The sequence below is a fragment of the Manis pentadactyla genome, chromosome 3, assembly GCF_030020395.1.
Source record: "Manis pentadactyla isolate mManPen7 chromosome 3, mManPen7.hap1, whole genome shotgun sequence".
Lineage (NCBI taxonomy): Eukaryota > Metazoa > Chordata > Mammalia > Pholidota > Manidae > Manis > Manis pentadactyla.
In genome coordinates, this window is record NC_080021.1 from 96,071,513 (window position 1) to 96,083,629 (window position 12,117).

At 38.0% G+C, this 12,117-nt stretch overlaps 1 protein-coding gene across 1 annotated transcript in view; it reads left to right on the forward strand.

Annotated features, from left to right (window-relative positions):
* Positions 1-7,498, forward strand: part of TAF3 (TATA-box binding protein associated factor 3) — a 183,321-nt gene extending 175,823 nt beyond the window's left edge. The window contains exons 5-7 of the mRNA XM_036908158.2: positions 2,108-2,363; positions 4,970-5,076; positions 5,546-7,498. Of these exons, the coding sequence (XP_036764053.2) occupies positions 2,108-2,363; positions 4,970-5,076; positions 5,546-5,660 (478 nt within the window). The 3' untranslated portion in view covers positions 5,661-7,498. The remainder of the gene's footprint in view (positions 1-2,107; positions 2,364-4,969; positions 5,077-5,545) is intronic.
* Positions 7,499-12,117: the final 4,619 nt, after the last annotated feature.

A 12,117-nucleotide genomic window follows, 5' to 3' on the forward strand; every position in this document is an offset into this window, starting at 1 on the left:
AGCTTAGCACAAAAAAGTAGCTAACCACAAAAGTAGCTTAGCAACTAAAATCAAAACCAACTTTCAAACCCTAGTGAATCTTCTCATGAAAGTCAAGAGTTAGGAAAAACAAGTCACTTTAGTGCCTATGTAATACCATTCTAATCTCTTGGAAACAGAAAATTAGGACGTATTTGTCTTTTGTCTCATCAACTTTAATGTTTTCCTTTTGCTACTCAGAAAATTTAAATGATATATTATATATATATACTTTATATAATAAAATATATGTAGTTTTATTTATATGAAAAGTAATTGAATTGAATTGGAGGGAAATAGTAGGCATTCGAGAAGGTTTATTTTTATTATGAGTTACTTTAATGACTTTTTTTGTCTTTCATCAAATTTTGTCTTTTGCCTTTGTTTATAATATTTTATGATATTCAGCTTAAGATTATTTAAAATTTAAGCACAATCAAGTCAATATTTCCTTTTGTTTTCTATGTTTGGTGAGATACTTAGAAAATCTTCCCCTACCCTAAGATTAAAAACATGCTTACTTTTCTAGTTATTTTTATGGTTTTATGTTTCTTTTAACAAACCTTTAATCCCTTTAGAACTTACGGTTTGTGACAAACCTGTAGTTTAAGTTTTCTCCAAATTAACTAAACCATCCTACAACTCATAATAAAAGTAGTTCTCAATTTCATATGATCATTGATATGGTTTCATATTGCACACTACAACTAACTTTTAAAGTGCTACCACTTGTTGCATTTTGGTGCAATAACGTAGGACTTCACAATTATCTGTAAAGGCCATAAAAATATTCCTCCCTTTTTCCATTACATATGCGTATGTTAAGGAAATTTGCAAAACTATTAAACAATGCTAGTCTTCTCACAAGATTAGTTTTGTCTTGGAAAAATATACCTATTTTTCATTTTTTAAAAAAGTGTTCTGTTAATGTGTAATTGACTTATTACTGTTACTTTTAAATAAATTACTAAATAATTATTTTTAATTTCTCAGTTCCAGTTTTTATTGGTAAATATTGGCAGATGTAATGCACATAAACAAAAGTTCTTTGGGTTTCCCAACAATTTTTAAGAATGTAAAAGGGTCCCTAGGACCAAAAAAATTGAGAATTGCTACTTTAGAATTTCTTTTAGTAAAGGTCCACTGGTGGCAAATCTTTAGAGTTTGCTTGTCTGAAAATGTCTTTATTTCCTCCTTATTCTTTTATTCTTGAAAAATGTTCTCCAAGACAAAATTCAGTTTTCTTCACATTGAAGTTGTTATCCCACTGTCTTCTGTATTTCATCATTGCTATTGAGAAATCAGCTGTCATCTGTTTTTTGCTTGAATGTAATTGTTCTTTTTTCCTCTGGCCGCTTTCCAGACTCTCTTCTTTGTGATGTTTTATAGTTTCACACTGATGTGCCTAGTTGTAGATTTCTGTTTATTTATCTTAACCGAGATTTGTTTGTCTTCTTAACTCTGTGGATTGGTGTCTTTCACCAGTTCTCTAAAAGTCTCAGATATTCTTTTTTAACATTTTGCCTCTGTTCCATTCTCTCTCTCTCTAGAATTACAATTAAACATGTATTAATTAGACCTTTTATTGTACTCCTTTTGCCTCTCCAAGATACATTCTAGGTAGTTTCTCCTCTCCTGTTACTCAGTTTATAGTTCTATGTACTGAGTTTCAAATTTTAGTTACTGTATCTTTTGTTTCTGGAATTTCTGCTTGGTTCTTTTCAAATCTGCTAGGTCATTCTTTATAACCTCCTATGACCTGCAGATAATTTCAAGCTTTTACAAACATTGTAAACAGAGCTCTGCTCGTTAGTTGGCAACATCACCAGGAAAGGAGTGAGAGCTTGTTTTCCTCCCAGGGAGCCACATCTCCCTCTGCTCCTAACGTTTCTCCCCAGCCATGACCCTGGATAAGTTCAGAGGTGAATTGGTGGAGGCCTTTGAACTCTGAGGTCTGCAGCTATCTCTGGGCTCTCCAAAAAGTATTTTGCTACTAGAAGAAGAAAGTTGTCCTGTGATTATGTTTCTAAATATTTGATTTGATTCACTCTCCTGTTTTAACTTTTCCTTTCCTCTCTTTTGTTGACAGTGTCATCAGCAAAGTGGTCCCAGCCCCCGAGGCTAAGCCAGCTCCTTCTCTGAATAGACCCAGGACCCCTCCGCCTGCACCAGTTCCAGCCCCTGTACCTGTGCATGTCACGCCTGCCCCAGTGCCTTTGCCACTTCTCACACAGTCCGCTGCATCCCCTGCTTTGATGCCATCCCCATCCCCCGCCATCTCTGGAGCTGGAAGTTCTAAAGCCCCTGTCCGGAGTGTAGTTACGGAGACTGTCAGCACTTATGTGGTATGCTGTATTTTATTTTTGTAGTAATTAAAAAAAAGTCACTTGAGAGCTCACTTTTTTATCATGAAAACATTTTCAATTAAGAAACAGTGTCATGTGTATCATTACTGAATATCAGAGGTAGTTCTTTATGACTGGGAAGTTATTTTCATTGCATTTTCAAGCTTTTGGCTGAAAAGTATTGTATTACAGTGTTTGCATATATAATCTCTGTAAGTAATGTGAAAGCATTGTTTTTCTTTTGTATTGCTTTGGAGTATGACCGTAAACATATATGCAGCAACATCAATGTATATGAATAGAGATGAATAGTGATATTTAAATTGTAGTTGAATTTCTTGATGAAGCAATTCAGTTACTCACTTAGGGTATAATATACATATAGACCAGCTGCTGTTTCTGAGTAAAAGCACTAATTATGGTTTCATTGGTTAAGCTCCAGAATATACCAGGGCTTGCATGTTAAACAGAAAGGAGATTTCAGTCTTCCTGAACATCCAGGCATATCTCCAAGTGGAAACTCACCTCATTAAATGAGTCCACATTGTTTCATGAGACAGTGTTCATGTGTCTTAATAATTTCAGGTCTTACTCAACCCTTGGTTTCAGTCTAGTAGAGAAATATGTATATAAATGTGTTCGGTGGGCACTATACAATGACAAACACACAACAAAAAGATTGTCCTGACATTGCTGTGACCACCAGATACTCACACTGATCCATCAGCCTGGTGATGGCATGGATCTTCCTGAATAGATATGATTGGAAAATGGCAGGGTAGGACTCATGATAGTTGTTATATATTGTACAATTATTGCATCTTTTTAAAGGCATTTTGGAAAGGAAATTTCAGTAAATCACTGAATATTTGAGATGCTTAATGTACAAAAGATAAGATCTCAAAAGTGTTGAGAAAGGATATAAAGACATGAAAAATTAACAGAAAAATTAAATTGGCAATTCAGTGCAAAAATAGATGTGTACAGAAATCTGTGATCATCAAAATGGTCCATTTAAGGACCAATTGCTGTAGGTGTTCGAGGCCACATCAGCACAAATAGTTCTGATTCCCTAGTGGATTTTGAGCAACTCCCTGGAGATGGGTCAGATTTGCATAGATGTGGATGAAAAGCTTTCTGTCTCCTAAGAGACACTTTGTAGACAGAGGACAAATTGTGTGATTTTGGGGACACACAGGCTACAGAGGAAAAAGGCAGATTTTTGTCATTGCCTAATAGTGTGACTTTGGAAGTGGACCTTACATTCCCTTACTCCAGTTTCCCTGTTCTTAACCTATCTCGTTTGAGGATGAATAAGCAAAGGAAGATTTTTTAACGAACTTAGTGAAGTGTTGGAGCTAGTTGTTAGGTTGCTATGGCAAATTTCTCATGTAACAGAGAGTCATGGCCTTCTCATTTCAAGAAAGTTCAGCCAGCAGCAGGACTGGCTGTACATGGCAGCTTCAGGGCATGGGATGCTGGCACAGGCTTACCTCTGGGAAGCTGGCACATGGTAACTGCTGGTTTGCTCCCCTTGAAATCAGAGAGGGCTAAGTTAGAGATGGAGCTGCTCACAGATTTCTTTAGGAAGCTTGCATATTAGCATAGTTCACCTTTGCAGAAACTTTTTAAAAAATGGTAGGCCTTAAAATAGCACGTAAGTACAATGAAATATATATGCCTCCAAACACCTGCCACACACAAAGAGAGCCATTTCTTTTCTACATTTCTAGTCAGTGTTGTATTTGAAAGTATAGGAAGAGACTGTACCTTGCAAAATAAACTGAATGAAGTTACAGGCTGTTACTGAAAAATTTCGAAAATTAGCTTTTCAGCATTGCTGAATTTGAATGCCTGTCAGAAAACTGTTTCTTCTAAATTGGACTCATTAAAGTGGAATTTGAGGGAGTGCAATTAGGTTGCTTCTTACTTGGAACTGCATGTTAAGTGAAGCACTCTCTAGAGCACACTAGTGTGGCACAATAGTGTGCAAATGCCTGGCTCTTTGGCCTCCCACATCCCTTACTTCATTTGCCCTTTAGTTGATTGTACTTCACTGAAAATGTCATAAAGGGAATGGAAAGTTACTTAGTAACAGCTCTTTCATATCCTTGATCTTATCAGCTGGTTCAGGAGAAGGGCTTGGCTAATAAGTAATAAGGTGATGCCTGCACATGTGGCTGTGTATTAATTCCATGCTTATGACTGTGGCTTGAGAAAACTACAGATAGCTGAGCAATATGGTTTCAAAATATCAATTGTTACTGCTGTAGAGACCGTAATCATTAAGAATGCAGGTGTTTACAGTTACTTTTTTAAAAGTGGCTATAAGTCATACTGTTCACAGAATTGATTATAAAATGCATTGTTCTTATGACTTAGAAAAGAGAGTGTCAAATATCCCGTAGGAATGTCTTATCACTGAGCACTTTGTAGCATTTTTCCTTTTCACATGATCATGGCTTTAATAAATTGTTAACTACCATTTTTTGGTGGTTTGTCAGTTTATTAGATTCACACTATAATCTTTCTTATCCTGCCCTCTTTTTGGTTCTTTTTCCCCATTCCATCTCTGGTTTTTCTCCCTCGCTGTTTAAAAACCTCAGATCCGAGATGAGTGGGGGAATCAGATCTGGATCTGTCCTGGATGCAACAAGCCAGATGATGGGAGTCCCATGATCGGCTGCGATGACTGTGATGACTGGTACCACTGGTGAGCCCTCCACCACACCCCTGCATGGTCCTCTGGGCTTCTTCCCAGCTCAGTCCCCAGAGCAGTGTAACAAACAGCAAAGTGACAGAGCCAGTGACAGAGCCAGTAGAAGCAGTTCATGTCAATTACCGAAATCAGGAGTAGCTCCCAAATCTGAAGAAATAATACCAAGATTTATGTGATAATCTCATTTTATCTTTAAATATCAGGTATAAAAAGGTAGAAACCCATTCAGTCATAGGATATATAATGTCTGTAAGATAAAAATAAAGCTGTTGTTCAGGAGAATGACACTATTTCTGGCTGAAAGGCTGAGGGTAACCCTACATAAAAGAGCCATTTGGCTGGGATTTCCGTAAATATGCCATAGACTTAAAAATGATTTAATTACTTAAAAACAGAGAAAAAGGATGTATATGTAATATATTAAGTAAAATTTGTTCATTCAAAATCTTTGTTTGACTGTTAGGCCCTGTGTTGGAATAATGGCAGCACCGCCAGAGGAAATGCAGTGGTTCTGCCCCAAGTGCGCCAACAAGAAAAAGGATAAGAAGCACAAGAAGCGAAAGCACCGGGCGCACTGACGCCCCCCCACTGGGAGACAGCGCAGGGACATCGCACACTACCGGCTCCTCTCCAGATGCCCTGGGTGGAGGTCGCGCAGTTCTGCCATCAGAGCCCTGTGGGTAATGAACCTCGGCAGGTGGAGGGCAAGAGCACGCCATTCGCCTGGGCTCCTGAGGCCGTCCGTCCGGTGGCCACGTGACCATGGACAGACGAGAAGCTCAAGTCGAGGGGCGCAGGGACTGCTTGCCTCCAGTGTTCTATAACCAGTGACAAGTATTACTAATAAAAGGCCGAGTCGTCCCTTCTGATTTTCTCTATTCACTCCAGGGCCTTTCCATTAAGGTATTATATGAGAAGAAGATGTGTGAACTGCCTTGACTGTAATTTAAGGGTGATATAAATCTGTAAACACTTTTCAACCCCTTTCCCTCCTTAGTAAGATAATCATAAAAACAACAGAAAACTCCAGTGGGAGTATTGGTAAATATTTTTGTGATGAGAATATATGAAGCTTTCCCACACCCCGTTTTTAGTACTAACATGTAAAATGTTCAGGCTTTTGTGAAATACCTTATATTTTTTAAGAAAAAGGTTTCTATCATATCCTTTTTCCTTCTGTGCAGATTATTTTTGTTGACTCTCCCATGTTTTCTGTCTCTCTTGCATTCTCGCTTTGCCCTACTTTAAATTGCTGGCCTTCTTGTCACTGCTTGTACATTTCCTCAACTTGTATAAAAACTCTTCAGACTAGAAGATCTCCCTTAATGTAAATAATAAATATTTATGAGTAGTTATTTTTTAAATTTTATGTCTTTAATTCTGCCTTTCTCTGAAATCCCCTGTGATTTCAGCCATGTCTGTAATTTCTGCTGTACATAAGCAAAGAAGGCTAGAAAAAGAGCCATAGTTCAAAGTGATCTACCTTGAGCTGAACCTGTACAGTGTCCAAAACATTGTGGGGAAGAACCCTGGCAGTTGAGAAGAGAACAAGGCAATTTAAATCTATAGTTTATGATTTGAAATTGTTTTGTTACCTATTTTATGTCTGTAAATTTCTTTGGCTTACTTTTATTAAGAGGATGTGTAGATTCCCTGAAAGTAAAAAAAACAAAAACAAAAAACATACTGTAGCATTTTGTGTTTATATTGCTTTATTCCTGCAAATCTGTTCATTGATATTGTGGTTTGAGGCTGAAATGAAGTATATAATGAATTTTTTAAAACTCCTCAAATTTCAGGGTATCACAAAACTTTTATTATATTACTGTACTGCCCACTATTTATTATATGTTATAGATGTCTGAGAGATGAACCAAATATTTTATTTTTAATGTAAAACATCAAATTTAACTTTATTAGCATATTTTAGCAACTTTGGAATAAATATGGACTTTTACTTAATTTTGAAAATATTCCCAATTTGGGCCAGTGTAATGGATATCTTGAATGCTAGAATACGGACTTTGAACCTAATACAAATATATTAATAGAAATTGTAATTTTAATGCCGAGTAAATTGATATTAGTATATGAATTAGTCATATTTTAAACATATTATGTGGTTAGAGAAATGAGGTTTTCTGCCAAGAATGTTAAATTGCAAATCAGTGGAAATGGAGTCGACCCTTTAAGAGTGCAGTATTTCATTGCCCTCCTTGTTCCAGAAGCCAAAATTTTTCTAACCCTACAAAGAGACAAAAGCATCTATGTTGAGATACATGTTTTTTGTTTTCTTAATTTCAAGTCATCCTAAATACTTTATACAATATTTTCACATGCAAAAATATACCCATTAGTGCTTTTTGGAGAGGGATGGGGGTGGGGAAGTGCAAAATAAAGATTATTGGCTGTTTCATAGTTTGCTTTTCCATTTTCTTTATTTAGGATTTTGTTCCTTGAGACATGGTCAGTTGCCTTGTCTGAGTGAGCCGAGCTGATCATGCTACTGACATAAGAATGGTGGACCCATTTATACCTCTCCCCTAGTCCTGCTCTCTGGGAGCCCCCAGCCCATAGCACATTGAAGAAATTTCAGTCAGTTGCTTGTCCCTTGCTATTTCACAGTTGCTTTCCTGAATCCAGTTCATGATTTTATAAATGGCCTTTGCAATAATAAAACCAAAGAATCATTTTCAGGGGGCAGGATAGCTCAAGGCATTAGTAATGGTGTACGGACACTTTCACCTCTAGGTCAGTGAGTTGAATCCAGGCCAGGTCACTAGAGACCCAGAGTTGTTACCTTCTTCTGACTGTTATGTGACCTGGGTGAAAGGACTGGTGGTCTCAGTCTTCCCTGGACAGTTGTCCATACACTGCCCCAAGGAAGCTCAAGATCTGCAGAAAGAGATGTGGACTGGAAAATAAGACACCTGTGTCACAAAGCAAAGTTAGAAAGTTGGGCTCGTCATTCTCCATAAAGGAATACCGAAGAAGAAGAGTAACCTACAAATGCCACAGATACCAGAAAGAGAATAGAGATTCACTTGCTTTCCTTGATGAAGTCCAACACAGCAGGGAAGACAAGGCCTGTACTAGGCGAACGGGGAGAGCTGGGAAACAGGCTTCAGTCAGGACAAAAACTTGAGAAGACGCAAGTGAGAAGAAGAAAGTGGGTTTTGACTTTGGAGGGAGAAGGAAAGCAGGGAGCAGCAGGAATCGAGCCCCCTGCCCACTTGCTGAGCAAGTTGAGTGCAGAGGGATGGGGGTGCTTGCCTCTGGAGCGCGACAGGTTCTGCCCTCATCGTGGATGCATGGGCTGTTTTCATCTATGCCAGCATGATCAGCTGACCTTAGCTTTGGTGCTTTACGAAGAGAAGGAGTCATGGTTTTATTGGAGGAGGTGGCATTTAAGAAACAGAGATACCCTCAATCCGAGGACAAAGAGACTATTCTGATGACATCACCTACCTTCAGAGCCCTGCAAAGCGGCCGAAGTGTGGTCTCTGAGGCTGACATGCTCTTTCTCTTAGGAAGGCTTCTGCAGTTAAGCACAGTGAGGATCTTTATCCTCCAGCTGATTTGTGGTTCCAAATGTCCTGAAGAAAATCAGAGGCTATCAGAGCATTCCGGCTTTGTTGGGCTCTGCAGAGATAAAACGCAGTGCTTTACTCTGCTGGATCGCCTACACTGCCTCTGTTCTCTTTTCAATAGGACGATTAAACAAAGACCTACTAACCAAATTAAAGTATAAAATGAATGCTGAGATAGGGAAACCTTGCCAGTAAGAACACTAATGAATGAAGTTCACTAAGGCAGGCTGGCTAAGTTTTCAATACAAATAGTTTTATAGCCAATCTCTTTAGATCATGGCAGTTTTCTTTAGAAGTCTGAAAGTAGATGAGTTACCCTGACTGAAGAATGAAATAGATAATGTTGTGAATAATGTCTTTCTCCACCACAGTATCTGTTAGAAAGCCATTTCTTTGAGAATTTTGCATTAGTTGTAGCCTAAAAAGTATAAAGTAACTGTTAAAACCCATGTGTGGACCAATAGATGATTCTGGAAATCAGATATTTAGATGGACAGCTGAACAATTGACCCTTAATATCAGTTAAAATATAACATTTAGTTTACAAGGGAGTTATTTACTAGTTACCTTCTTCATCCTGGACAACTAAGCTGTTAATTTAGTTTGTAGAAGAACCTTTTTGAACACTTACTCAACATTGGTTGGGCACATGTGGAAATGGCAAAAATGGACTAGGCCCAGGGTCAGCTGTCCAGCAAGCTGGCTTCTGAGGTGTGCTCGTCATTTCTCATTTCTTTTGCTCCCTGGTTCTGCATCTGTTTCCACAATATCCCATGGATCACAATTTGTTTCACAGAATCCTAAGCATCTTACATACTTGTTCTTTTGCCATTTTTCTATGCATAACATTTCAGTCCACCTTACACTGTAAATGGTTTTTAACACCAATAGAGCTTCATGCTTAGAAATGTTTATATGTGCAACAAAATATTTAAAAGCTTAGCAAGTGGTTACATTAACTATCCTAGGAACTAGCAGAGTTGACATTATATGAAAAAAATATATATGTATATATATATATATGTACACATACATACTCAACAAGATATAAATGTGTTGGGTTTGCAGAACAGAAGCCTATATTAGGTACTTTGCACTAAGCAATAATTTTCTACTATATCCCTGGAGCCTAGTCAGTATTTTGTTAACCTTTTGTAGGTTTTTTGTTTTTGTTTTGTTTTTTGGTTTGGCCTTGTTTTTGACTAATGAAAAGTTCAGAATGGGGCTAACTTAAGCAAAACAACACAAACTGGATAATGTCATTACTGTCCTTAGTGAGTTAGCTGTTGCCAAGTTAAATGATTTGGAGAACATGTTTGTGCTGCTTCTAGTTAATTCATTGAGACCTATAGAAGTACTGATCTGAGGAAGTTCAAGTCATCCAGAACTTATGGACGTCAGGTTCTATATTCTGGTAATTTCTTCTTATATACTGTTTGGAATGTTGATTAAGCTTTCTCACTAACTTTTTAGAAAGTGAATTCTAAGGGGAGTTCAAAATAACCAATCCCTCATATTTCCTTCAGTCTGTTCATTTTTGATCTGGCTATTTTTGACATCCACAGAAACAAATAGGAGGCTCAGAATGTCCTTCATGTAAGGTACCCATGCACTCAAACATCTTCGTTCACCATCTCTCTAGGCAAGGTACTCATGCCCGTACTGATGCAAACGTGAAGCAACACATGGCCTCGGAATTGCAGAGAGCTGTACCAGGTAATACATGAGAAACATGGTACACAGCTCAAAAATGGACTCAAGCCAGAACAGAAAGATGATCTGTTCTGACCACTGTCCAATTTTCAATTTTAGGTCAATGAAACGAAGGGACCTCTTACCACAAAATGTAAACCAATGCAGATAAGAGGATATATATAGTATGAGTCCTTGTACACAAGCCCAAAAAGAGGCACAACTACACTGTAAAATTAGGGATGCATCCAAAGGTACAAAAGCAAGGGAATATCCGAATGAAATACAGATAGCACTTCCTCTCGGGGAGGGGATTTGGGTGTGAGGCATAAACAAGCTCATGTCTAACAGCTCAACCGGGTAGGTGGTTGTTCAGACACCACCTTGCAGCTATTTGTTGAAACTATGTAATTTCAACAGTTGAGCAATTTTTGTGCTTCTTATTCCCAACAATTTAAAAAAATCTCAATTGGGGGGAAAAAAAAGGAAGCTGATAAAATGATAACCTTCCCAGGAAGAATTATTGGCTCTGAAGCTACAAAAAAAAAAAAAAATAGTCCTCTCTAGAGAGATAAAATCAATCTACTGAAATAAATGTATTCTTGATGCAATACATGTAAATCAAATTTTTATAAATCCTGTCATGCTAAATGCCGGAGGGCAGTTTTGCTTAAAGAACAGTAAGGTGAATTCTTACCAAGACAGTAAGTTAGGAGGGAAAAAAAACAAACACCTGTATAGTTTAAAAAAATAAAAACCGTAAGGAAAAACAATTGTTTTGGAAGGATTAATGAGGCCAGTGGCAGGAGCTTCCCAGCAGGTTGCTGCAGAGTGCAGCCTCAGAGCTCAAGTGGCCTCCTCTCAAACACCCCTTGCCAGCAAAGACTCCAAATGGAATAGGCCCATGGGTAAGACTGGTTTGTGGTCAGGCTGGGTCGGGTTTGGTTTGAGGGACCAGGCAGCACAGGGCTGTGAACTGGAATTTGCAAACCCGCAGGTGGACCACAGCCTTCGGGCCACCTGCCTGCTTCGTAGAACACTGCCCCTGTACTTTCAAACCCATTTCTAATAAGTATGCTTCAAATCAAGTATTGTTTGAAGTAAGATAAAAGAAATATTTTTGGCAGACCAAATTTTTACCAATTTTTAGAAATTAAGCCCAACTGGCTAGGCCACTGCTGCCACTTAAGGTGCTGACAGGGCTTTTGGTGGACAAATTAATTGACACTTGTGCTCTACACATCTACTTTCCAAATCATGTTTCGATCTTTAACTGAATTTTAAGGAATCTAGGTAGTACTCAAGAGCACACTTTTGGTTTGGTTTAGTCAAGACCTGGATTTGAAACCTGGTTGTTTCTCAACTGCCGAATGAACCTGAATAAATGATTTAATTTCTCCTATTCTCGGTTTCCTTCTCTGCAAAAGGAGAATAAGAATGTTGGGTTTGGATAGTTGTGAAAACCGAATGGAATCATATGTAAAGCTTTTAACACATGGTGAGAGCTCCAAAAATGGTAGCTACAGTATCTATTGTGGCTTTTGTTTTGTGTAATCAGATAATATGTATTATCTTGCTCTTTCAATGCTTTTCCAGTACTCTAGGAATTTGGGATTTCCGTGAGCCTCAAAATCAGTCTGGGTTTCAAAACCCCATCAAAGGAGTAATCTTGAAACTACAATTAAGCCTTAAAAAGTTGCAAGACATTGACTACATCACTTTATTATCAAATGATGTAATCATTGGTCATGGA